This window comes from Doryrhamphus excisus, chromosome 19, assembly GCF_030265055.1.
Source record: "Doryrhamphus excisus isolate RoL2022-K1 chromosome 19, RoL_Dexc_1.0, whole genome shotgun sequence".
Classification (NCBI taxonomy): domain Eukaryota; kingdom Metazoa; phylum Chordata; class Actinopteri; order Syngnathiformes; family Syngnathidae; genus Doryrhamphus; species Doryrhamphus excisus.
Genome location: NC_080484.1, coordinates 15,645,001 through 15,672,500, shown reverse-complemented (window position 1 = coordinate 15,672,500; position 27,500 = coordinate 15,645,001). Strand labels below are relative to the sequence as shown.

Sequence of the window (27,500 nt, the reverse complement as noted above, 5' to 3'; positions counted from 1 at the left end):
AAGAGCTCCGAGATGGCGTGACGGGATGCCAGCTTCTCCATTTGGATCTGAGGAACACGCACGAGTGACTGGACTGGACTGGGTTTTTTTTTTTAAGAGGACACCTGACTACGCGTTACCTGATGCAGCTTCTCCTGCACTACCGGGATGCGCGTGAAGAGCTCGCTCCACTGATTGTCGATGCGAGCCAGGTCGGACCGCAGAGACGCCGTGTCCGCCTTCTTCAGCCGCAGCAGCTGGTTGCCCTCCGACACCACCGAGCTCTTCAGGCTGGATTTACTCTCGGCTTCCTTGGAAAAGTCCTGAGACGGAGAAGAATATTAGATGTATCCATCACGTCGCTCATGGACGTGATGCCACCTCTGAGCCTGCCCAGCAACAAACTCGTCCATTTTTTTTACACCAGTTTCAAAGTCGCTACATTGGCTCCCCGTCCGCTTCAGGATGGATTTTAAGATTCTCTTACTGGTTTTTAAATGTGGAACAGCCTGCCGGAGGGCCTCAGGACTGCGGAGACTGTTGATATTTTTTAAAAAAAGATTAAAGACGCACCTTTTTAATCAGGCTTTTAACTCATATTTTTAAACTTTTCTTATGTTTTTATCTTTTTAGTCCTATTTTATGCTCTTAAGTCTTCAGCTTTTAACTCCAGTGTTTTGGTTTTATCTTTTTAGTCCTATTTTATGCTCTTAAGTCTTCAGCTTTTAACTCCAGTGTTATGTTTTTATCTTTTTAGTCCTATTTTATGCTCTTAAGTCTTCAGCTTTTAACTCCAGTGTTATGTTTTTATCTTTTTAGTCCTATTTTATGCTCTTAGTCTTCAGCTTTTAACTCCAGTGTTATGTTTTTATCTTTTTTAGTCCTATTTTATGCTCTTAATCTTTAGCTTTTAACTCCAGTGTTTTGTTTTTATCTTTTTAGTCCTATTTCATGCTCTTAGTCTTCAGCTTTTAACTCCAGTGTTTTGTTTTTATCTTTTTAGTCCTATTTAATGCTCTTAGTCTTCAGCTTTTAACTCCAGTGTTTTGTTTTTATCTTTTTTAGTCCTATTTTATGCTCTTAGTCTTCAGCTTTTAACTCCAGTGTTATGTTTTTATCTTTATAGTCCTATTTTATGCTCTTAAGTCTTCAGCTTTTAACTCCAGTGTTATGTTTTTATCTTTTTAGTCCTATTTTATGCTCTTAGTCTTCAGCTTTTAACTCCAGTGTTATGTTTTTATCTTTTTAGTCCTATTTTATGCTCTTAGTCTTCAGCTTTTAACTCCAGTGTTATGTTTTTATCTTTATAGTCCTATTTTATGCTCTTAAGTCTTCAGCTTTTAACTCCAGTGTTATGTTTTTATCTTTTTAGTCCTATTTTATGCTCTTAGTCTTCGGCTTTTAACTCCAGTGTTATGTTTTTATCTTTTTAGTCCTATTTTATGCTCTTAGTCTTCGGCTTTTAACTCCAGTGTTATGTTTTTATCTTTTTAGTCCTATTTTATGCTCTTAGTCTTCGGCTTTTAACTCCAGTGTTATGTTTTTATCTTTTCAGTCCTATTTTATGCTCTTAATCTTTAGCTTTTAACTCCAGTGTTATGTTTTTATCTTTTTAGTCCTATTTTATGCTCTTAGTCTTCAGCTTTTAACTCCAGTGTTATGTTTTTATCTTTTTAGTCCTATTTTATGCTCTTAATCTTTAGCTTTTAACTCCAGTGTTTCCTCAGGGGGGTCCGTGTGCGTGTCTAGTATGGAGGGTGGGAAGGAGGGGCTTTCTTTTCTTTCTTTTTTTTTTTCCTTTTAATTGTTGTAATTGTTTTAATTCTGTAAAGCACTTTGTGTTGCATGTCTTTGCAGGAAAAGTGCTCTACAAATAAAGTTGATTTGATTTGATTCAAAAGATGTCACAACGTGATCTTCTGCGTCCTCACCAGAAAAGCAGAAAGGTGGTCTCGGATGGTTTCCAGCTCCTGCGGAACCAAGACCGCCTGAGTGTTCCAGAATTCCAGACGCTCCAGAGCAGATTGCAGCCATCGGCTCAGCTCCCCACACTGCCTCTGATACCTGCACGGAAAAAGAACATCAGCGTGAAGTTGCTCTGCGGGGGAAGCGGTTTCCAAAGTTGGGTGAGGTTCCTCGCCTGGTCCAATGTTTGAGAATGGCCTCCAGGCGCTGCAGCTCCTTGTTGACCTTGCCGGTGTTGTCCAGCCAGTGTTCTCCCAGGACTGACAGTTGATTTTCCAGAGCGGGACAGCACACCGACTGCAGGAGATGTTTGCCTTCACCCAGGACCTGCTGGAGCTTGGGTTGGTGCTCCATCAGCTTCCCCTTCAGACCCTAGGAGGAGAACGAGGAGCTACAGTGATGCAGTCGCTGATGCCGAAGCAGTCATCCCGTCATTATCGTACCAGATACAGCGAAATGCGCTCCGTCAGCTTCTCCTCCGTCTCCTCCACCAAGGCGACCGCAGGAATGTTTTCCTCCACGGCCTCCATCTGGAGATCCAGGCTTTGGTAATCCTGCGCCAATCTGCGCCACGCCTGAAAAAAACAGAACAAATGAACTACCAATGTTTGTCCCATTTGACCATTTTTGGTCTTATCTCACCTCCAGGATGCCCTCAATCTCCACACCTTTACTGTGAGCTTGCTTGAGGACTCCCTGGGCCTGGTTGAGCGTCTCCTCCAGGACTTGTTTCTCTCTGGGAAGCATCAAGCTGCTAATTTTCCTGTAGTAGGTCTCGGTTAAAATCATGTGTGACTCCAGACCCTGAAAGAACTCCTGCAGGACACCAAAGCACACGTGAGCAGGTGCGATGCGGCGGCGCCGATGAAAGACAAGAGGACCTTATGTTTGTCCAGGAGGTTCTGGACTTCCTCAACCGAGCTGGCGATGATCCTCTGACGGGCAGCCATCTTGCCCCCGGCCGTGTCCAGCATTTCGGTGAGGTCCTGCAGGGCGCGCTCGTACTGCTGCTTGAGAGCCATGTTCTGGTTCAGCCCGCTGCGACGGGACACCACGGTCATCACCAGCTCCTCGTACGCGTCCTGAGGGTAACAATTTTTTTTTTTTTTTAAACATTGCCAACATTCAGACGCCAGTCTGCTTCTCACCTGAACTTTTAGTATCTTGTCTGCTGAGATCTGATCCACTTGCAGCAATGCTCCCCTGCTTTTCAGCTCCGTGATCTTCTGCTCAAATTCTTTCAGGCTGTCCTCGGTGCTGGAGATAACCTGAGAGAAGGACAGGAAGTGAGCGTACATTAGTCATCCGTACAACTCCTGATGTTTTCTTTTCAATGCATTGAAGATACAGTCTAGGGTGTACCCCGCCTCACGCCCGAAGGCAGCTGGGATGGGCTCCAGCACCCCCCGCGACCCTCGTGAGGATAAGCGGTAGAAAATGAATGAATGAATGAACATCATTAGAGACCTCTAGACATGAAATAGCACCCCTATAGTCACCTGTACACTCCTACTATGCAGTATAGTTGACATAATAAGAGAAAATAAGACTTGCAACAGGGCGGCACGGTGGTCTAGGGGTTAGCACGCAGACCTCACAGCTAGGAGACCAGGGTTCAATCCCACCCTCGGGCATCTCTGTGTGGAGTTTGCATGTTCTCCCCGTGCATGCGTGGGCTTTTTCCAGTTTCCTCCCACATTCCAAAAACATGCTAGGTTAATTAGCGACTCCAAATTGTCCATAGGTATGAATGTGAGTGTGAATGGTTGTTTGTCTATATGTGCCCTGTGATTGGCTGGCCACCAGTCCAGGGTGTACCCTGCCTCTCGTCCGAAGACAGCTGGGATAGGCTCCAGCACCCCCGCGACCCTCGTGCGGAGAAGCGGTAGAAAATGAATGAATGAGTTCTCCTCCTATTTTGTGTGGAAGTGGTAACTTTTTGGCTTCTTATTTTGTCTTTCCCCACCCTCGGCCATCTCTGTGTGGAGTTTGCATGTTCTCCCCGTGCATGCGTGGGTTTTCTCCGGGTACTCCGGTTTCCTCCCACATTCCAAAAACATGCTAGGTTAATTGGCGACTCCAAATTGTCCATAGGTATGAATGTGAGTGTGAATGGTTGTTTGTCTATATGTGCCCTGTGATTGGCTGGCCACCAGTCCAGGGTGTACCCCGCCTTACGCCCGAAGACAGCTGGGATAGGCTCCAGCACCCCCGCGACCCTCGTGAGGAAAAGCGGTAGAAAATGAATGAATGAATGATTTAATATTTCATCCGAAAAGAAAATTCGGGAATCCGAAGATTCGTTTTGAACTGGGTCAAAGGCTGCTTAGCTGACAGGAAGCAATACGTAAAGCTAGGAGAACACACATCTGCAAGTTTAAATATTACATGTGGCGTACCCCAGGGGTCAACACTGGGACCAAAACTTTTTCCTCCACTTTATACTCTTGCAGTTAAGAAAACGGGGTGTTTACCTGCAGCTGCTCCGAGGCCGGCCTCTCCACGGCTGCTGCTAGCACCTGCAGGACCTGACACTTGGTTTCCATTAACGATGTCTGGAGAAGCTGCAATTCAGTCTGCGTTCAATAAAAAAAATAATAATTATGGTGTGGCATAACCAAAAGCTAAGGGTCAAATTTGAAACATTGGGAGACCTTGTGTTAAGAAAAGATAGGTATTTGTATAAAATCATGTTGGTAGCATGTAAAAAAAAAAAAGCCATTACCAAAAAAAATGGCTTAACCCAAGACCCCCGATATTGGAGAACTGGCTTTGTGTGATGAACGCAATACATGACATGGAACTATTAACACATAGATTGAGGACTGAAGAAGACATGTGTGGAGAAAAATGGGTGAAATGGACACTGTTCACGGACAAAACCAAGGAAACTACTTAAATTGCACCATGACAGGGAATGTGGGATAACCATTCATTCATTCATTTTCTACCGCTTTTTCCTCACGAGGGTCGCGGGGGGTGCTGGAGCCTATCCCAGCTGTCTTCGGGCGAGAGGCGGGGTACACCCTGGACTGGTCGCCAGCCAATCACAGGGCACATATAGACAAACAACCATTCACACTCACATTCATACCTATGGACAATTTGGAGTGGCTAATTAACCTAGCATGTTTTTGGAATGTGGGAGGAAACCGGAGTACCCGGAGAAAACCCACGCATGCACGGGGAGAACATGCAAACTCCACACAGAGATGGCCGAGGGCGGGGACCAAACCCTGGTCTCCTAGCTGTGAGGTCTGCGCACTAACCACCAGACCGCCGTGCCGCCTGTGGGATAACCAAATTGTGTTTTTTTGTTTTTGAGTGTGTTTGTATTGCTGTTGACGTTTTGTTTAGAAAAATATAAAAATAAATAAAAATAAAGTTGGGGCGGCACGGTGGTCTAGGGGTTAGCGTTCAATTCCACCCTCGGGCATCTCTAGGTTCTATAGGTCTCTATAGGTTAATTGGCGACTCCAAATTGTCCATAGGTATGAATGTGAGTGTGAATGGTTGTTTGTCTATATGTGCCCTGTGATTGGCTGGCCACCAGTCCAGGGTGTACCCAGCCTTACGCCCTAAGACAGCTGGGATAGGCTCCAGCACCCCCCGCGACCCTCGTGAGGAAAAAGCGGTAGAAAATGAATGAATGAATATATTATTTTCGGCACGGCGGTCGAGTGGTTAGCGCGCACACCTCACAGCTAGGAAACCAGGGTTCAATTCCACCCTCGGGCATCTCTGTGTGGAGTTTGCATGTTCTCCCCGTGCATGCGTGGGTTTTCTCCGGGTACTCCGGTTTCCTCCCACATTCCAAAAACATGCTAGGTTAATTAGCCACTCCAAATTGTCCATAGGTATGAATGTGAGTGTGAATGGTTGGCTGGCGACCAGTCCAGGGTGTACCCCGCCTTAAGACAGCTGGGATAGGCTCCAGCACCCCCCGCGACCCTCGTGAGGAAAAAGCGGTAGAAAATGAATGAATGAATAAATAAAAATAAAGTTTTTAAAAAAAAAAGTAAATTGCACATTTGTCTAAGGAAATATGAGGTGTTTCATAAAATGTTTTGTAAAAGGATAGTTCATTAAATTTCAATATTTTCCTAATGTTCCTAATGTGCTTCTTTACACCAAAACAAAGGAAAGACATGATATTTTGGTTATTTATAGCAGAGTATGGTATCATTTTAATGGTCCGGCCCACTTGACATCTCCCTAGGCCAGGGGTCGGGAACCTTTTTGGCTAAGAGAGCCATGAAGGCCAGATATTTTAAAATGTGTATCTGTGAGAGCCATATACATTTTTTTAAACATTGAATGCAATAAAATGTGTGCATTTTTATGTAAGACCAACAGTTTTAGATATAATGGGCTCCAATTACGTAGACCAGGCACACTACCCCACGCCAATGGGACTTTCGTGAGCAGCGCAGTGTCCAATAATAAATGAAATACTTGCTGCCATTAATGTAACTTCTGCTGCTGCATGGTTTTGAACCGTATTCAGTATATTTCATTCTTTTGGCCATCTTCGTCAGAAGGCTTGGTTCTGCAGCTTTACCTAGGTGACTATTTGACTAAAGGAGGAAAGTTTACATTTACATGTTTTTTTGACATCTCAATGACCGAGGTAGACTACCGCATTACCCAGTAATAATCAAGTTTTGGTGTTTGACCTGGAAAATATCATCAGGAAAGATGGATATGGTCGGCCGTATTGCAGTAGAAAATAGATGGACGGATTAAAATGCATAAGAAAGTTGTTGATTTTTAATATTATTTTTAACAGTGATTTCTGTGATGTTTTACTTTAAAATGTTAGCAAAAATACATTTTTATTGTGGTAAGAAACGCTTGAGAGCCAGATACAGTCATCAAAAGAGCCATACCTGGCTCCCGAGCCATAGGTTCCCTACCTCTGCCCTAGGCCGTATGTGGCCCACGATGCGAAATGAGTTTGACACCCCTGTGATAGATAGAGTGATAGATAGATAGATAGATAGATAGATAGATAGATAGATAGATAGATAGATAGATAGATAGATAGATAGATAGATAGATAGATAGAGTGATAGATAGAGTGATAGATAGAGTGATAGATAGAGTGATAGATAGAGTGATAGATAGAGTGATAGATAGGGTGATAGATAGGGTGATAGATAGGGTGATAGATAGGGTGATAGATAGAGTGATAGATAGAGTGATAGATAGAGTGATAGATAGAGTGATAGATAGATAGATAGAGTGATAGATAGAGTGATAGATAGAGTGATAGATAGATAGATAGATAGAGTGATAGATAGAGTGATAGATAGAGTGATAGATAGAGAGATAGATAGATAGATAGATAGATAGATAGATAGATAGATAGATAGATAGATAGATAGATAGATAGATAGATAGATAGATAGATAGATAGATAGATAGATAGATAGATAGATAGATAGATAGATAGATAGATAGATAGATAGATAGATAGATAGATAGATAGATAGATAGATAGAGTGATAGATAGAGTGATAGATAGAGTGATAGATAGAGTGATAGATAGAGTGATGGATAGAGTGATGGATAGAGTGATGGATAGAGTGATGGATAGAGTGATGGATAGAGTGATGGATAGAGTGATAGATAGAGTGATAGATAGAGTGATAGATAGATAGATAGATAGATAGATAGATAGATAGATAGATAGATAGATAGATAGATAGATAGATAGATAGATAGATAGATAGATAGATAGATAGATAGATAGATAGATAGATAGAGTGATAGATAGAGTGATAGATAGAGTGATGATAGAGTGATGATAGAGTGATGATAGAGTGATGATAGAGTGATGGATAGAGTGATGGATAGAGTGATGGATAGAGTGATGGATAGAGTGATGGATAGAGTGATGGATAGAGTGATGGATAGAGTGATAGATAGAGTGATAGATAGATAGATAGATAGATAGATAGATAGATAGATAGATAGATAGATAGATAGATAGATAGAGTGATAGATAGAGTGATAGATAGAGTGATAGATAGAGTGATAGATAGAGTGATAGATAGAGTGATAGATAGAGTGATAGATAGAGTGATAGATAGAGTGATAGATAGAGTGATAGATAGAGTGATAGATAGAGTGATAGATAGAGTGATAGATAGAGTGATAGATAGAGTGATAGATAGAGTGATAGATAGAGTGATAGATAGAGTGATAGATAGAGTGATAGATAGAGTGATAGATAGAGTGATAGATAGAGTGATAGAGTGATAGATAGAGTGATAGATAGAGTGATAGAGTGATAGATAGAGTGATAGATAGAGTGATAGATAGAGTGATAGATAGAGTGATAGATAGAGTGATAGATAGAGTGATAGATAGAGTGATAGATAGAGTGATAGATAGAGTGATAGATAGAGTGATAGATAGAGTGATAGATAGAGTGATAGATAGAGTGATAGATAGAGTGATAGAGTGATAGATAGAGTGATAGATAGAGTGATAGATAGAGTGATAGATAGAGTGATAGATAGAGTGATAGATAGAGTGATAGAGTGATAGATAGAGTGATAGATAGAGTGATAGATAGAGTGATAGATAGAGTGATAGATAGAGTGATAGATAGAGTGATAGATAGAGTGATAGATAGAGTGATAGATAGAGTGATAGATAGAGTGATAGAGTGATAGATAGAGTGATAGATAGATAGATAGAGTGATAGATAGAGTGATAGATAGAGTGATAGATAGAGTGATAGATAGAGTGATAGATAGAGTGATAGATAGAGTGATAGATAGAGTGATAGATAGAGTGATAGATAGAGTGATAGATAGAGTGATAGATAGAGTGATAGATAGAGTGATAGATAGAGTGATAGATAGAGTGATAGATAGAGTGATAGATAGAGTGATAGATAGAGTGATAGATAGAGTGATAGATAGAGTGATAGATAGAGTGATAGATAGAGTGATAGAGTGATAGATAGAGTGATAGATAGAGTGATAGATAGAGTGATAGATAGAGTGATAGATAGAGTGATAGATAGAGTGATAGAGTGATAGATAGAGTGATAGATAGAGTGATAGATAGAGTGATAGATAGAGTGATAGATAGAGTGATAGATAGAGTGATAGATAGAGTGATAGATAGAGTGATAGATAGAGTGATAGATAGAGTGATAGATAGAGTGATAGATAGAGTGATAGATAGAGTGATAGATAGAGTGATAGATAGAGTGATAGATAGAGTGATAGATAGAGTGATAGAGTGATAGATAGAGTGATAGATAGAGTGATAGATAGAGTGATAGATAGAGTGATAGATAGAGTGATAGATAGAGTGATAGAGTGATAGATAGAGTGATAGATAGAGTGATAGATAGAGTGATAGATAGAGTGATAGATAGAGTGATAGATAGAGTGATAGATAGAGTGATAGATAGAGTGATAGAGTGATAGATAGAGTGATAGATAGATAGATAGAGTGATAGATAGAGTGATAGATAGAGTGATAGATAGAGTGATAGATAGAGTGATAGATAGAGTGATAGATAGAGTGATAGATAGAGTGATAGATAGAGTGCATGTTTGGATCAAAGCCACCTGATAGGCTGAGAGTTCCTGAGTCCTGGTCCTCATGTGGTCACAGCTTTGACCCAGTGCACTGTCCAGAGCCCCCAGTCTCTCCTTCAGCCAGTCCAGATTATCCTGGAGCAGAGTCCGCTCCTCTTGCCTCAACAACTCGCTGGACCCGGCGAGCGACGCCTGGCTGAGTGACACCTCCTCTTTCACGCGTCGAAGATCCTCCTTCAACATCTGCAGAAAAAATGCCATGGTATTTTTTTCCCCGTCGTTGCCTGAAAAAGGAGGTGCCATTATCTTGTTTTGTGTACCTCTTGCTTTTGCAGCCGAGCTTCCGCGTTGTTGCACGGCATGAGAGAACCGGAGAAGACGTGGGTCTCCACAGCGTCCATCCAGGAGGAGGTGGACGACACGGCTGTGTAGAGGTGCTGCTCCGTCTGAGCCGCTTGGGTCTCGCCGCCGTCAGGCTGTGCGGAAAAGACTCAGTGCAAAGTTCCATGAGGGGGATTCGTGCAAGGCGTCGAAAAAGGACAAACCTGAGACGTCATCACGTCCACGCTCATCCTGAAGCTGTCATAAAGACGCGTCAGTGATGACGCGTCGGTTTGATGTTCTCCTTTTAAAAGCGTAGTCGCGCAAGAATAAACCTGTGGAAAAAAAAAACAAAAAAAAAAAACACAATTCTTGCTCACTTCCTGTCTTTTTTTTGGAATCGTTCCTTTTACGTCCTACCGGTGGCTTGTGTTCCTGCTCCAGGTTTTTCTGCATCAGGTCCAGTTTGGTTTTGAGCTCCAGACTGAGGCTCTCCCACCTTTGCCTCATCTGCTCGCGTGCGCCGTCGGCTTCCCTCTCGGCCAAAGTCGCCGCTGAAAATGGTTCTGATGCGCTGCACGTACACACACAAAACTCTTTTCAATTAGCGTGTGGCCGACATGCTAACCACTCATCCACCGTTTGGTCGAGAATAAACTCATACACACGGGAATAAGACGATGTAGCAGGAGGGATCAGTGTCGCCAACTTAGCCACAGTGCTCCTAGCTATAGTTAGCGAGTACCGTATTTTCTATAATATATATAATATAATATATATTTGGCGGCACGGTGGTCTAGGGGTTAGCGCGCAGACCTCACAGCTAGGAGACCAGGGTTCAATCCCACCCTCGGGCATCTCTGTGTGGAGTTTGCATGTTCTCCCCGTGCATGCGTGGGTTTTCTCCGGGTACTCCGGTTTCCTCCCACATTCCAAAAACATGCTAGGTTAATTAGCCACTCCAAATTGTCCATAGGTATGAATGTGAGTGTGAATGGTTGTTTGTCTATATGTGCCCTGTGATTGGCTGGCGACCAGTCCAGGGTGTACCCCGCCTTACGCCCGAAGACAGCTGGGATAGGCTCCAGCACCCCCGCGACCCTCGTGAGGAAAAAGCGGTAGAAAATGAATGAATGAATGAATAATATATATTTCTGCCACTATAAGTGGCATTTTTTTTTTACAGGTTGGCTATTCCTGCGACTTATACTCCAGAGCGACTTATAAATGAAAAAAATATTTATGTTACATAAAAAATGGACACCTTTTGTGTTCATGTTTATTTTTTGTGTAGCCGAATAAGCATTTTGCATTTTGTTTGTTAGGACCGCCCCCTCATTTGAATAGTTTTTCCTTCTGCATTTCAAGCTGACATTGTCTGTAGCATGAAATACATATGAGAGCAGAGTGCTTTTATTTATTTATTGATATGTAATTCTATTTATTTTTGTATTTATTTCTACATTTATTTTTGTATTTATTTTTCATTTTTGAATCTTGTTTTTTATTTTTGTATTTAGTTTTGCTTTTATTTATTTATTTATGTATATATTTTTTTATTTTTGTTTTTATTTCCATTTATATTAATTTTTTTGTATTGAATTTTTTTAATTTTTTTTTTTCATTTTTGTTTTTATTTCCACTTTTATTTATTTATTTATTTATTTATTTATTATTTTGGCAGTTTTGGTCCTCCATAATCTTACACCTATTCAGTCTGTTCTCTAGTCTTTTATTATTGTTAGAACTTGCCTTCCAAGATGGCGGAATGTCTGTTTTGGTCAAGTAGTTTGGAAAATTAATTACCCACAAAAAGTGTGACTTATATATGTTATTTTTTTACCTAATTATGCATGTTTGGCCTTGTGCGACTTATAGTCCAGAAAATATGGTATATATATTTTCTTTTTTTTTTTTTACTATGAACTACTAGATTGGTTAACTTGTTCTTATACTTGGCTAGCGTTTTTTTGATAGCCAGAGTTTAATTAGAGCCGAAAAAAGGGAGTGAAATGGTATTGATGAGTCTGTTACAGTTCAATTTACAGTCTCAGATTTCGTGTTTTTCCAAGCATGAAAAACGGTTAAAAGAAGTCAAATACAAATACAAGGCATTCAGAAGACGCATTCAAAGACATGTGACGATATGATACGTGATGAGACAGCAGCCACCGCAGGAAGAACGTTACAGAAACTGGAAATAACAAGGAATAATTTTGTTTTTTTTTATGTCTACTATATTGGGTAGCAGGAGTGTAAGGGGGGGGGGGTTATTTCATATCTGGGGGGGGGCTCTAACAATATTTAAAAGTAGATTTAGGAGGTGGTAAATGAGTAACTACCAAAATATGACATAAGGATAGTCGTAGAAATGACTTGATGTGGAAGTAATTAACCTTGATTATCGAGGGATTACTGTACAGGCATTTTGTGGTGCATTCAAGGACTGCTGAATGAAGTGTGGAATGCTAACGCTTGAGAAAAACGTTAGCAATGAAACCAAAACAAACAAGAAGATATGTTAGCTATGCTGTGTATGTTATTCCTCTCTCTACTACATGGTGTTTTCATTACAATGCATCATTGTGGATTATGCAAATGAGGCGATGATGTCACGATGCCCCACCCCTTAAACATGTCCATGTATAAAATGATGTTTGTATGAGAATGACGGGATGTTCTATACTTGGTGGCGCCGGGTGAGGCCTGCTGGATGAGGATCTCCTCTCCTCTGCTGGCCACCGACTGGAGAAGCTTCTTCTGCTCCGCAAGCTGCTCCTCCAGTTCCTACACGACATCAAGACATCACGTCAAGGGAGACTTGAAGTTCACGTGAAGAGACGCACCCTTTGGCTCTGAAGACTGTCCTGGTGCTGCTGGGAGCGTGTGGTCCTGGCCTGCGCCACCCAGTCCTGGACGCTGGGACTTTGAGAGAGACTGGAGTCCGACTCGCTGTCCTCCTGCTCCTGAAGGGAACCCTACATGAGGACACCATGGATGCATTTTTAACATCTTTTATTTCATTTTTTTTTTATCCTCCTTAATTTTTCAACTGATTCCAACCAATGCAGCATGAAAATGGTTCAGAGCAGGGGTCTCAAACACGCGGCCCGCGGGCCAAATGTGGCCCGCAGGACACTAGTTTGAGGCCCCCGCCTTGATATGAAAGTTTAACGTTTGATATGGATGCTGTATGGCAGGGGTGGGCAAACTACGGCCCGGGGGCCACATGCGGCCCACCAAACGTTTGAATCCGGCCCGCCAGTTGCTTTTAAGTATTTCAACTTTTAACATACCAGCTGGCAACATGACTTTCAAGTCGGATGTCTTATTCAGTAAAAAAAAAAACAAATAATTCAAGGCGTAAAATTATTAAAACTATTAAAAATTATTTATCAATTATTTAAAATTATTAAAAAATTATGAAAAATTGTGTAAAAAATATTTTAAAAATATTAAAAATCATTAAAATTATTAAAATTATAAGCATAAAATCATGTGTGTTATATACATACATATAAATATATGTTCTGGCCCCCCGCACAATTTTGTTAACTCAATGCGGCCCATGAGTCAAAAAGTTTGCCCACCCCTGCTGTATGGTATCATGTACCCAGAAAAAAATTATAACGTTTGATTAATGTTCATGTTAAAGGTTAAATAACTGTTAATAGTTATCCTCCCTATCCGTGTGGAAGTGGTAAGTTTTTGGCTATTTAAGTTGAAAGGAAATAACTTGAAGGCTACCGTTAAGGTCGCTAGCTCTCTAGTTTGCGAGTTAGCATGTGTCTCAAGACCCTGCAGTTGCGCAATATGTTGTAAATAAAAAGAGTATAAATGTGACTATAGTCGTGTTTTGTCATGTCTACAGGGCTCTAATAATGCTTTGTTCTTTTTAATCTGAAAAAAATCATTTGTCTACCCACCAACTATATGTGGTTTCTTAAGTTTTTATTATTTGTTGTTTTATTATTATTATTATATTTATTTATTACTGATTGATTGATTTTCTTTATTTTTGATTTATTTATTTTTCATCTTATTTTGTGTAGAAAAATAAAAAGTAAGATATTTGAGAACAGTGGAATGTTTTATCAGAGCTTTTATTGTAGAAAATCGGAACCAAAGCGAAGTTTTTTTAATTTTTTTGTTTTTAATAAATGCGTTTTTTTGTTTTTTTTTGGAAAACCTGATGCGACCCAGTCTCACCCAGACCCTAGCTCCAGTGGCCCCCAAGTAAATAGAGTTTGAGACCCCTGGTTTAGAGTGAAATCTATTTTCATATCCGTAAACTTGATGAAACTTTTGATGAATTGTCATGCAATCTGCTATTATTATTTATTATTTTATATTTATATTTAAATATTTTAAAAATAATAAAATATTATAATAATTACAATAAAATGTAAATAATAATTATTATATTATTATTATGTAAAATATGCAAATATAACAATAATATTATATATAATTAATATAATAATTAGCATTAATATAATAATTATAATAATCATAATAGTTATAATAATAATATAATAATAATAATAATAATAATAATTATTATTATTATTATGTGCTTGTGTCCCTTTTTTCAGGAGCACTTTGTAAACAACAGACCATGTCAAAAAACGAAATTGATACAACCATCAAAAGGTTGGCTCAGGCCATGATGCCAGGTTGTATGTTGAGTTTAAATGAAATACTTTGGAAAGATTGGGCGGGCCGTATTCAAACACTTGGCGGGCCGGATGTGGCCCCCGGGCCGTAGTTTGCCCACCCCTGCCATAGATCATCGTCAACAAACAAACCTGCATGTTGTTCCGCTTGTCCTGCAGCATCCTCTGCAGCTCCAGCAGGCCGCCCTTCAGCGTCCGCAACTTGCGGGCCAGCCGCTCCACGTCGGCCCGCGTCTCGGCGCGGCCCTCCAGCAGCAGGTTCTCGCTGTGCACGGACAGCTCGGAGAGGGCCAGCACTTTCTCCTCGATGTCCAGCAACATGTTCTGCAGCAGCAGAAAGAGGGAGGCCAGCTCAAACATGGCGCCGCCTGCCTACAGCATCTCGGATGGCAGCGGTCTGAATAGAACCTGCCCTCCCCCCGTCTACACCGGCCAGGGTTCTACCACTACTCTCGTCGTCGGCCCGGCCGTGCTGCCTGGAGTCCTCTGACATATAACGACTAATCCCTCCATGCTCTGCGGTACCAAAATTGCAAAGCCACGCATCGGAGAAGCTTGTTTGGAATTACAGATACTTCCTTTGAGGTAGAGCGACCGATGTTCCTGCAGTGCCTCGCAGTCAAGGATATTCCACAGGCTTTGTCACCAATCCCAACAGCGGGATCTATTCGTGGTCAGCCACAACACCCGACGACGCACAGAGACGCTGACATAATCTTCTTAGGAGCAGCGCTCGTGCAGCTAAGAAGCGAGCCAAGTCACTGTCCAGTCTAAAGGCTCTTGTTTACCTGCCCCCCCCCTGATGTTTTACTCATCATCGATTCTCCAAGAAGCTGAAAAGCTGACCTGACATTCCATGAGTCGCCACTCCGTGTCGCTTTCCTCTCCATCTCGTTCTTCCAGAATGGGAACGGCGGCGTTGCGTGTCAGAGCCAACCAGCGATCCAACTCCTCTGCCTGGGTTTGATAACGCTGCAGAGCCTGTTCCTGGCGTTGGCCCTCCAGGCGGTCACTGGCACACTCCTGCGGCAAGAGCACACACACCTTTGCAACTCTTTCAAAGGATCTTTTAGAAGCTTTTGTGATAATCGGTGAGAATAGCAGGATACAAAAATATCAGTTTCCTACAGGACTGCGATCTATATGTGGTGGTGGTGGATCTGATTTGCACACTTCAATGGGTGGATGGTGTCAAAGCACTGAGCAAAAACATGCAAAGTAAAAGACACGGCCGTTTGTGAGTGCTTTTTAAATGGGCGGGGCCACAGCCGGATCTGGTGCATGCTGAAAAGAGCGACACCAGGAGTGTTCAAGCTGCAGCATGGGGGCCCCCCTTTTGAAAAAATATAATTTAACAGGAAAAAAAAAAAAAAAGACTTAGCAGAACTAAAGATTAAAGTTCATTCATTCATTTTCTACCGCTTTTCCTCACGAGGGTCGCGGGGGGTGCTGGAGCCTATCCCAGCTGTCTTCAGGCGAGAGGCGGGGTACACCCTGGACTGGTCGCCAGCCAATCGCAGGGCACATATAGACAAACAACCATTCACACTCACATTCATACCTATGGACAATTTGGAGTGGCTAATTAACCTAGCATGTTTTTTGGAATGTGGGAGGAAAACCCACGCATGCACGGGGAGAACATGCAAACTCCACACAGAGATGGCAGAGGGTGGAATTGAACCCTGGTCTCCTAGCTGTGAGGCCTGCGCGCTAACCACTAGACCGCCGTGTCGCCCAAGATTAAAGTTAAAATATTGAAAAAAAAAGTTGAAATTTGATGACAACAACGTAATATAACACAGGGGTGGGCAAACTTTTTGACTCGCGGGCCGCATTGATTTAACAAAATTGCCGGGGGGGGGGTTGGTGGTATATAGTATTTTACACGTAACAGTCAATATTTACACCTATATTTTTACACATATTTTACATGTAAAAGTGTCATGCAATCTGCTATATGTGAACTTTGAAATCATTTATTTGATGTGAAGTGTATTAGAAATTAAATGTATTATTATTATTGTTATTATTATTATTTTTATTAGAATTACTATTGTTATTATTATTAGTTATAGTAATGTTATTATCATTATATTATATAATTGTATAATAATAATTATTTATATTATTATATAATATATTATATATTAATAATAACAATAATATTGTTAATTATTATTTTTAATAATAATATTATTACTATTATTGTATTAATATATTAACAACAATATTAATATAATAATAGTAATATTATTATTAACAACAACATTATTATTGTTATTATTATTATTATTTTTACTATTGTGCTTGTGTTCCTTTTTCCAGGAGCATTTTGTAAACAACAGACCACATCAAATAACGAAATTGATAAAGCAGCTACCTCAACCATCAAAAAGTTGGCCCAAGCCACGATGCCAGGTTGTATGTTGAGTTTAAATAAAATACTTTGGAAAAAACAGGCGGGCCATATTGAAACACTTGGCGGGCCGCATGTGGCCCCCGGGCCGTAGTTTGCCCACCCCTGATATAACATCATTTTAATAGCACTAATTCGGATTTGCGGTTTCAAAATTTTACATGATTTTTTTTTAAACAGCATATGAATGCGCATTTGCGTGTTCATATATTTACTGCCACCATATTTACTGTAGTGTATATTCATGCTCCACCTGGTCTAAGTATTTGTTTATGTTCCTGTTCAAGGAACCAAGTATTAGTCACCAATAGCCAGCTACTGTAAATATAGAACCAAAAACAGAGCCCCGCCCACTGTATTCCTTGTCCTGATTGGCTGTAGACCATTATGAATCGAGCTCCTTCCGACCGTTTCCTGTTACGGTCAATGACGGCTAGCAAACTAGCTAACTGTGTACGCTGCTTGCTAACCACCGATACAGAAAAGACGAAGAAGCACCTAACCCCCAAAGGAATAAATGAATCTCTGGTTCAAAGAGTAGGACTAGATGCGATATGTTTTAATAAGGATACAAAAAGCCTACAGCTGAATGGAAATGGCCAAGAGATACTCGGCTAATTTCAAGGCAAACAAAGCAAATATGGTTGTTTTGGCTAATACCGATCGATCTATCCATCGGAGCATCCTTTCATATATATATATATATATAACATATATAATAATCATTGTAAACAAATACAGTTGGCTACTTTGTGGACTGGACTTATTGCAGGCTATTATGGGAATTTTCATGAATTTCTGGAATACTCTGTAAATAATGTATGCTAATGTGGTTAGCAACACCGATCCCTCCCTCTGCCTCAGTTGGACGACGTGCTCCTGTGGCATGACCACGTTCTGACCAAGTTCTACCTCCAGCAACTGCTGCTTCCCGGAGGCCTTCATGTGGATGGTGGCCATCCTCTCGGCCAGAACAGACAGAGAAGACTGCATGGCCAGCTGGTCGGCCATGTCCGAGTCGGCGGAGGCGTCGGCCAGATCGTCGCTGAAGCTCGTCTGGAGCTTGTCAATGTCGTCCTGCACGCTCTGGAGCTCCTGGATGAGACCCTGCAAAAGGACAGGTCAGGTTTTTTTCAATATTTATGTCATATTGAACTACGAGATGTTTGAAAGTAGCAAAATAATCACTGAGGAAAATGTCACAGAGTACTCAAAAAGTACGCAAAAATTACGCAATGCAAAACATTGATAAAAATTTTTACTATTTTACAAAAGATTTTACAAAAAAATTATTTTTGTATTTATTATATTTTGTATTAAGCATGCTCAAATTATGTCCTCAATAATGTATTGCCTCAACTGCAGAAAGTATAATTTATTTTTTTTATTTATTTTATATTTATTTATTTATTTATTTATATTTTTATTTTATATTTATTTTTTTATTTATTTTTTAAAATTTTATTTATTTATTTATTTATTTTTAGAGAGGCCTTTTTTAAATTTTTGAAATTAAATGATTAAATATATTGGTTTCTTTTTTATTTTACATACATTATTTTACATTATTTTACATGTGGCTGACTGACGTCAACATAAGTGGTTGTCAACATAACCAAAACTGCAACCAGCCATTGCGTGTGCATTTGCTAGTGACTGTGGCCAAAGGTTTTTGTTGTTATTGTGTATATTTGGATTGAGATGGTTATGTTTTCATATATTTCAAATACTAATATCCAACAAAGCAGCTTTGCTGTAGATACTGCTGTAGATCTCCAAGAGAGAAGAGAAGGTTCTACGATCTCACCTCATGGCTCCTCATGTGGCTATCAGGACTCCTATCAGCCTCAAAGGGCTCGCCGAGTTTGGCCTCGAGGTGTTCCATTTTGGCCGAGATGGACTGCAGTGAGGCCTGGTAGTGCTGCTGCTTTTCCAGAGCTTCGTACAAGGATCTCTGCTTCTCGCTGATCTGTTTTCCAGAAACCAAAAAGTGACCTCTCATGACCGCTTTTCCATGCTTGGCTGATTACCTGCAAGTGCCGTGAGGGCACGTACCACGTTCTTCAACGTCTCCCATGAACGTTGCAAGTCGTCCAAGTTGGCCACAGACTCAAACGTAGGGTCGTACAGTTCTTGGACTGGAGCTCTTTTTAGTGAACCCCTTCCAGCCTGAGAAGATATTTGCATTTTGTACTTTTTTTTTTAAGCAGCTGGAAAAATGAACGGACTTCGATGAAAGGGCATCTCAGTCAAGAGAAAAGAAAGAATACGAAGACAGAGGACAGATACCTTGGCGGCCTCACTGTGAGCGACCGGCGAAGGAGAGCGACACACAGGAGGCGAGGACACCTCGCTGTTAGCGCCCTCCTCCCCAGACTCCTCCGTGACAGGAGACAGGAGGGTGTGGCAGCGGCCGGCCGTCATCTGACAACAAGAAATGAAGCGTAGGAGGAGGGAGCAATTGAAGTGAATTCGAAAAAAAAAAGATGGAAGTGTGTCGGGACTCGTCTACCATTACAGCCTGTGCCGACGCCATCTTCTCCGCTTCGAGCTCAGGCAACCCCTCCACGTCGCTCACCGTCAGCAACAGGGTAGCGTGCTTGGCCTTCACCGCCAGCATCTTGCATTTGGAGTTGAGTGAGGCCATCTGCTCCTGGTAGCCTTTAATCTTCTGAGCCAGCTCCTGTTGGGTTTATAACACAGCTTTTCAAAGTCTAACATTGTGGGCCTCCCTCCAAGTAGCCCAATACCTCCTAATTATGCAGCTATAACAGTCAGGTAACTCAGGGGTTTTCAAGGTCTAACGTTGAGAGTCTCTTGGTATAAAGCAATGATGCATGATAGCCTAGCGGTTTTCGAGGTCTAACACTGAGGGGTCTCTCTGTATAAAGTAACAATGCATGATAGCCTAGGCGTTTTCAAGGTCTAACAATGAGGGCCTCTTGGTATGAAGCAATAATGCATGTTAGCCTAGGGGTTTTCAAGGTCTAACACTGAGGGTCTCTCTGTATAAAGTAACAATGCATGATAGCCTAGGCGTTTTCAAGGTCTAACATTGAGGGCCTCTCGGTAAAAAGTAACAATGTATGTTAGCCTAGACGTTTTCAAGGTCTAACATTGAGGGCCTCTCGGTATAAAGTAACAATGCATGATAGCCTAGGGGTTTTCAAGGTCTAACATTGAGGGCCTCTCGGTATAAAGTAATAATGTATGTTAGCCTAGGGGTTTTCAAGGTCTAACATTGAGGGCCTCTCGGTATAAAGTAACAATGTATGTTAGCCTAGTGGTTTTCAAGGTCTAACATTGAGGGCCTTTCAGTATAAAGTAACAATATATGATAGCCTGGGGGTTTTCAAAGTAACACTGAGGGTCTCTCTGTATAAAGTAACAATGTATGTTAGCCTCAGGGTTTTCAAGGTCTAACATTGAAGGCCTCTCGGTATAAAGTAACAATGTATGTTAGCCTAGGGGTTTTCAAGGTCTAACATTGAGGTCCTATCGGTATAAAGTAATAATGTATGATAGCGTAGGGGTTTTCAAGGTCTAACATTGAGGGCCTCTCGGTATAAAGTTAAAATGTATGATAGCCTAGGGGTTTTCAAGGTCTAACATTGAGGGCCTCTCAGTATAAAGTAACAATGTATGTTAGCCTAGGGGTTTTCAAGGTCTAACATTGAGGGCCTCTCGGTATAAAGTAATGTATGTTAGCCTAGGGGTTTTCAAGGTCTAACATTGAGGTCCTCTCGGTATAAAGTAATAATGTATGTTAGCCTAGGCGTTTTCAAGGTCTAACATTGAGGGCCTCTCGGTATAAAGTAACAATGTATGTTAGCCTAGGGGTTTTCAAGGTCTAACATTGAGGGCCTCTCGGTATAAAGTAACAATGTATGTTAGCCTAGGGGTTTTCAAGGTCTAACATTGAGGGCCTCTCGGTATAAAGTAACAATGTATGTTAGCCTAGGGGTTTTCAAGGTCTAACATTGAGGGCCTCTCAGTATAAAGTAACAATATATGATAGCCTGGGGGTTTTCAAAGTAACACTGAGGGTCTCTCTGTATAAAGTAACAACGTATGTTAGCTTAGGCGTTTTCAAGGTCTAACATTGAGGGCCTCTCGGTATAAAGTAACAATGCATGATAGCCTAGGGGTTTTCAAGGTCTAACATTGAAGGCCTCTCAGTATAAAGTAACAATATATGATAGCCTAGGGGTTTTCAAAGTAACACTGAGGCTCTCTCGGTATAAAGTAACAATGTATGTCAGCCTAGGGGTTTTCAAGGTCTAACATTGAGGGTCTCTCTGTATAAAGTAACAATGCATGATAGCCTAGGGGTTTTCAAAGTCTAACATTGAGGGTATCTCAATATAAAGTAATAACGTATAGTAGCCTGTGGGTTTTAGCTCAGGGGTTTTCAAGGTCTCGGAATTTGCTGCTGTGAGTTTGAGCCTATTCACAAGCACAGACTGAATGAAAGAAGACGGCTGAGAGTCATCTTCTGGTGACCAGAGCTCTACTTCAGCAGTAGAGTTGTCAATCAGTGTGTGGCGCTTACTTCATGGTGAAGGATCTGGGCCTGCAGCTCCTGGATGTTGCTTGTGGTGATGGGGCGGTCCTGGATGACACGATGTGCTTCCTCTATCAGCCCCTGGAGGTCTCTGACTTCCTGTTCATACTGCTCGTACTGCACCACCGCCTCCTGGGAAAAAAAAATAAATCACAGGATTTGTTCAAGAGGACAAAATTCGGACTTTCCGGATGCTTGTGGCTTCACCTGGAGGATGTTGCACTGCTGGATGGCCACGTGCTGCAAGTGGCTGGCATCCTGCTGCAGCCGCAGAGCCGTGCGGCAAATGGCCAGGTTGGGCATCACCTCTTCGGGGACCTGCAGAGTGCTCTGGCACAGCTGCACTGTCTGCACTTGCTGCTTGAAACTCTCCATGTCTGACAACAAACGCTGCCCCGGCCCCCCCCCCCAAGAAAAGAAGGTTACATTTACGAAGCGCCAAAGCGGTCACGGGCACTTCTGGAGGCTACCTGTCTCTGAAACAGCTGCTCTTTAAGGCTTTGGCGCGCCAGCTCCGGTGACGTCAGCGTGGCTTGGACCTGCTCCAAAGCAACATGCAAGGCCTGCACCTCACACTCCAGAGCTTCCATACTCTGAAGTATGGATGTATTATTATTATTATTATTATTATTATTACAACACAATGATAAAGCAGGCGTCGCAGCATGTTGTACCTTCTCGGCATCCTCCAAGCTCTGCAGCCGCGTCTTCATGCATTGCTGAAGCTCCTCGCCGTGTCGACTGAGCTCACACACCTGCTGGCTCATGGACTCCACCTGCAAAACCTCCGACAGAAGCTCCACTTTCTCTGCCATTGATTCCAAGTCTCCGTGGAGCTCGCGGGACTCTCGAAGGACAGCCTGGGTGGAATGAACGTATAAGAGTCGTCAGGGGGAGAAACCGAAAAGTCAAGTGCAACTTCTACTTCTACTCCTGTGTGTGATCCATTCACCTCCTTCAATGGTAGACCTTGAAAACCCCTAGGCTATCATACATTGTTACTTTATACCGAGAGGCCCTCAATGTTAGACCTTGAAAACCCCCAGGCTAACATACATTACTTTATACCAAGAGGCCCTCAATATTAGACCTTGAAAACCCCTAGGCTAACATACATACTAGGCTAAAACCTCCTGGCACTCCCCTGTAAGACCGAGCTATGAACCTGGGGAGACAGAGCCTTCTCCATCGCTGCCCCCCACCCTCTGGAACTCTTTGCCCCCATTCACTCCGTGCTTGCTCTGACCTTCCCACCTTCAAAAAAACAACTAAAAACCATCCATCCATTTTCCTCCGCTTATCCGGGTCCGGGTCGCGGGTCGCAGCAGTCTTAGTAGGGATGCCCAGACTTCCCGGTCCCCGGCTCCACCGGGAGGACACCAAGGCGTTCCCAGGCCAGATGTGAGACATAATCCCTCCAGCGTGTCCTCGGTCTGCCCCCGGGGGGCCTATTCCCGGCTGGGCATGCCCGGAACACCTCACCAGGGAGGCTGAACTAAAAACCCACATCTTTAAAATCTGTTTTTAATGTCTAAACCAGGGGTGGGCAAACTTTTTGACTCGCGGGGGGGTGCATACTATACGTATATTTTACACGTAACAGTCCACCTGGAATTATTGTATCTGTGCAATCAGCTTATATGTACTTGTACCATGGTGTACCAAGGTTGTACCATGATGCCAGGTTGTATGTTAAGTTTCAATGAAATACTTTGGGCCGTATTCAAACACTTGGCGGGCCGCATGTGGCCCCCGGGCCGTAGTTTGCCCACCCTTGGTCTAAACTTTTTATATGTGACTGCTGGGCCCCGCCCCGCTTTTACTCATGTTTTAACCGTGTATTAAGATAGATAGATAGATAGATAGATAGATAGATAGATAGATAGATAGATAGATAGATAGATAGATAGATAGATAGATAGATAGATAGATAGATAGATAGATAGATAGATAGATAGATAGATAGATAGATAGATAGATAGATAGATAGATAGATAGATAGATAGATAGATAGATAGATAGATAGATAGATAGATAGATAGATAGATAGATAGATAGATAGATAGATAGATAGATAGATAGATAGATGATAGATAGATAGATAGATAGATAGATGATAGATAGATAGATGATAGATAGATAGATAGATGATAGATAGATGATAGATAGATAGATAGATAGATAGATAGATAGATAGATAGATAGATAGATAGATAGATAGATAGATAGATAGATAGATAGATAGATAGATAGATAGATAGATGATAGATAGATAGATAGATAGATAGATAGATAGATAGATAGATAGATGATAGATAGATAGATGATAGATAGATAGCAGATAGATAGCAGATAGATAGCAGATAGATAGCAGATAGATAGATAGCAAGATAGATAGCAAGATAGCTAGCAAGATAGCTAGCAAGATAGCTAGCAAGATAGCTAGCAAGATAGCTAGCAAGATAGCTAGCAAGATAGCTAGCAAGATAGCTAGCAAGATAGCTAGCAAGATAGCTAGCAAGATAGCTAGCAAGATAGCTAGCAAGATAGATAGATAGATAGATAGATAGATAGATAGATAGATAGATAGATAGATAGATAGATAGATAGATAGATAGATAGATAGATAGATGATAGATAGATAGATGATAGATAGATAGATGATAGATAGATAGATGATAGATAGATAGATGATAGATAGATAGATGATAGATAGATAGCAAGATAGATAGCAAGATAGATAGCAAGATAGATAGCAAGATAGATAGCAAGATAGATAGCAAGATAGCTAGCAAGATAGCTAGCAAGATAGCTAGCAAGATAGCTAGCAAGATAGCTAGCAAGATAGCTAGCAAGATAGCTAGATAGCTAGATAGCTAGATAGATAGATAGATAGATAGATAGATAGATAGATAGATAGATAGATAGACTCCCTTTCCAATGAATGTTGTATTTTTATGTATATTTTACTCTGTTTACTTGCTTTTATTCAACTCCATTCTTTTGTAAAGTGTCTTTGAGTATTTTGAAAAGCGCTATACAAATAAAATTATTATTATTATGATTATTATTATTATTTAACATACCAACATGTGTTGTTTTGCAAAATATCAAAGTGGCAATGTTGCATTCTTGAATTATTTTCGATTTATTTACATTTATAATACTTGGATATTATACTGTATCAGTATGCTACCATGTCCTGCACTACCATAGATGTTCCACAAATGTGCTCGAGTTTGCAACCCACCTGGTACACCCGTATCTGCTCCTGTAGGTGAACCGACGAGTTCCAGATAACATTGGCCCTCACCAGGCTCTTGGCTTTCTCTGACCATCTCACAATGAAGTCCATCATCTCGTGGTACTCATCCAAATAGCAAACGGCCTACAACGGACCAAGAGAACAGTGACATCCTGAACAGAGCCTGATACGATCGCGCTGTGACAGACTTAAAAAGACCAATCAAAACCTTTTTGAGCCAGTTGTTCCGACAGTCGGCTAGCCGGCTGGTGTGATGGTGCATCTCGGACAGCTTGCCGATGGCGTCGCTAAGCTGCTTCGCCAGCAGAGGGTTGCGGCGGCCGAACTCCTGCACGCTGGCATCCAGCTCGGCGAGTGTGGTGCCACAGCTGTCCAGGTCCTTGGCTAGACTCTGCATGAAAAAAAAACAAAAAAAAAACAAATACAAATTCTCAAAAAGAGTGGTAAAAAAACTGAGGCCATTTTTTTCCAAAGGAAATCATTCATTCATTTTCTACCGCTTATCCTCACGAGGGTCGCAGGGGGTGATGGAGCCTATCCCAGGCAGTGTACACCCTGGACTGGTGGCCAGCCAATCACAGGGCACATATAGACAAACAACCATTCACACTCACATTCATACCTATGGACAATTTGGAGTGGCTAATTAACCTAGCATGTTTTTTTTTGGAATGTGGGAGGAAACCGGAGTACCCGGAGAAAACCCACGCATGCACGGGGAGAACATGCAAACTCCACACAGAGATGGCCGAGGGTGGAATTGAACCCTGGTCTCCTAGCTGTGAGGTCTGTGCGCTAACCCCTAGACCACCGTGCCGCCCACTCACATTCATACCTATGGATAATTTGGAGTCGCTAATTAACCTAGCATGTTTTTGGAATGTGGGAGGAAACCGGAGAAAAGCCACGCATGCAAACTCCACACAGAGATGGCCGAGGGTGGGATTGAACCCTGGTCTCCTAGCTGTGAGGTCTGGGCGCTAACCACTCGACCGCCGTGCCACCACTCTAATAAACTCCTAATATTAATATGACAAATAATGTCATTTTAGTAGCATAGAGTGTAGCATGTAGCATGTTTGTTTTTTTTATTGTTATTGTGAAGTCATAATATCATGAGAAACAAACAAAACAAAATAAAGTTGTCATTTTTTGAGAAATAAGTTGGGCAAAATGTTTTTGGAAATTATGGAATTTTATGGAACTAAAGTCCTCATAACCGTTAAAGTGGCGTAAAGTTGAAATGTTCAAGGAAGAAGACATATTAGTTAGATGTAGAAATAGTTGGATTATTGTCAGAAACAACAAATAAAGTTTTTATTATTTTTGATTTTATTAGTTTTTATTTGTTTTTTTATTAGTTTTTTTTTTCAATTAGTAATTTTTGAAAACTATGGGAGTGCAGTCATGATCCCGAAAGGAAAATTTACAAGTTACAATTAGAAACCGGAGTACCCGGAGAAAACCAAACCATGCACGGGGAGAACATGCAAACTCCACACAGAGATGGGCGGAATCGAACTGGGGTCTCCTAGCTGTGAGGTCTGCGCGGTGTGATGTTGTGGTGTTACTCGGTGTAACAAAGTGTGGAATAGGCCAGGAATTCATTTCGCAAGAAAATAACATATTCATTTTCTACCGCTTTTTCCTCACGAGGGTCGCGGGGGGTATGCTGGAGCCTATCCCAGCTGTCTTGGGGGCAAGAGGCGGGGTACACCCCTGGACTGGTGGCCAGCCAATCACAGGGCACATATAGACAAACAACCATTCACACTCACATTCATACCTATGGACAATTTGGAGTGGCTAATTAACCTAGCATGTTTTTGGAATGTGGGAGGAAACCGGAGTACCCGGAGAAAACCCACGCATGCACGGGGAGAACATGCAAACTCCACACAGAGATGCCCGAGGGTGGGATTGAACCCTGGTTTCCTAGCTGTGAGGTGTGCGCGCTAACCACTCGACCGCCGTGCCGAAAATAATATATTCATTCATTCATTTTCTACCGCTTTTTCCTCACGAGGGTCGCGGGGGGTATGCTGGAGCCTATCCCAGCTGTCTTTGGGGCGAGAGGCGGGGTACACCCCGGACTGGTGTCCAGCCAATCACAGGGCACATATAGACAAACAACCATTCACACTCACATTCATACCTATGGACAATTTGGAGTGGCTAATTAACCTAGCATGTTTTTTTTTTGGAATGTGGGAGGAAACTGGAGTACCCGGAGAAAACCCACGCATGCACGGGGGAGAACATGCAAACTCCACACAGAGATGCCCGAGGGTGGGATTGAACCCTGGTTTCCTAGCTGTGAGGTGTGCGCGCTAACCACTCGACCACCGTGCCGAAAATAATATATAACATTGCTAAATGTTGTTTTTTTTTAGTTCATACAGAGTAACTCAGGAGACCCTAACTGGATTCTGGAGGAGGCTGATAGTGCCAGACTTTGAAAACCCAGTAGGTTACCTTGACTTCTTCTTTGGCTTGGTCAACCTCTGGAGACTTTTCCTTGAATTTAGCAGAGATGGCTTTGAGTTTCTCAGAGACGTCTTGGATCCTGGAGCTAAAGTCCTCTTTTATGTCTCTGGTTTTTTGGATGTCTCTTTCTTTTGATAGAACCTGGAACGCATGAAGGTAGCAAAGGAAACGTCATAAAACTGCATCACAGACGGATGTTGGCAAAAAAAAAAAACGCCGCACCTGATCCTCAATGGCCCCCAAAGCTAGCGAGACCTCG

The 27,500-nt window shown here is 41.8% G+C and overlaps 1 protein-coding gene across 7 annotated transcripts in view; it reads right to left on the bottom strand.

Moving 5' to 3' along the window:
- syne1b (spectrin repeat containing, nuclear envelope 1b) overlaps nucleotides 1-27,500 on the bottom strand; it is a 168,805-nt gene that overhangs the window by 53,559 nt on the left and 87,746 nt on the right. For all 7 annotated transcript variants that reach the window (XM_058057494.1, XM_058057493.1, XM_058057495.1 and 4 more), the window contains 30 exons: nucleotides 27,464-27,500; nucleotides 27,230-27,382; nucleotides 24,963-25,145; nucleotides 24,740-24,877; nucleotides 22,164-22,349; nucleotides 21,960-22,082; nucleotides 21,697-21,879; nucleotides 21,478-21,621; nucleotides 19,438-19,608; nucleotides 19,215-19,349; nucleotides 18,981-19,094; nucleotides 18,733-18,894; nucleotides 17,838-18,032; nucleotides 15,353-15,529; nucleotides 14,639-14,830; nucleotides 12,677-12,808; nucleotides 12,517-12,617; nucleotides 10,251-10,404; nucleotides 10,055-10,165; nucleotides 9,830-9,985; nucleotides 9,540-9,752; nucleotides 4,419-4,520; nucleotides 3,093-3,212; nucleotides 2,826-3,026; nucleotides 2,587-2,760; nucleotides 2,388-2,519; nucleotides 2,120-2,316; nucleotides 1,911-2,043; nucleotides 120-302; nucleotides 1-47 (listed from right to left, as the gene is read on the bottom strand). The exon at nucleotides 1-47 is cut by the window's left edge and continues 103 nt beyond it; the exon at nucleotides 27,464-27,500 is cut by the window's right edge and continues 119 nt beyond it. In XM_058057494.1, the coding sequence (XP_057913477.1) occupies nucleotides 1-47; nucleotides 120-302; nucleotides 1,911-2,043; nucleotides 2,120-2,316; nucleotides 2,388-2,519; nucleotides 2,587-2,760; nucleotides 2,826-3,026; nucleotides 3,093-3,212; nucleotides 4,419-4,520; nucleotides 9,540-9,752; nucleotides 9,830-9,985; nucleotides 10,055-10,165; nucleotides 10,251-10,404; nucleotides 12,517-12,617; nucleotides 12,677-12,808; nucleotides 14,639-14,830; nucleotides 15,353-15,529; nucleotides 17,838-18,032; nucleotides 18,733-18,894; nucleotides 18,981-19,094; nucleotides 19,215-19,349; nucleotides 19,438-19,608; nucleotides 21,478-21,621; nucleotides 21,697-21,879; nucleotides 21,960-22,082; nucleotides 22,164-22,349; nucleotides 24,740-24,877; nucleotides 24,963-25,145; nucleotides 27,230-27,382; nucleotides 27,464-27,500 (4,449 nt within the window). The remainder of the gene's footprint in view (nucleotides 48-119; nucleotides 303-1,910; nucleotides 2,044-2,119; nucleotides 2,317-2,387; nucleotides 2,520-2,586; nucleotides 2,761-2,825; nucleotides 3,027-3,092; nucleotides 3,213-4,418; nucleotides 4,521-9,539; nucleotides 9,753-9,829; nucleotides 9,986-10,054; nucleotides 10,166-10,250; nucleotides 10,405-12,516; nucleotides 12,618-12,676; nucleotides 12,809-14,638; nucleotides 14,831-15,352; nucleotides 15,530-17,837; nucleotides 18,033-18,732; nucleotides 18,895-18,980; nucleotides 19,095-19,214; nucleotides 19,350-19,437; nucleotides 19,609-21,477; nucleotides 21,622-21,696; nucleotides 21,880-21,959; nucleotides 22,083-22,163; nucleotides 22,350-24,739; nucleotides 24,878-24,962; nucleotides 25,146-27,229; nucleotides 27,383-27,463) is intronic.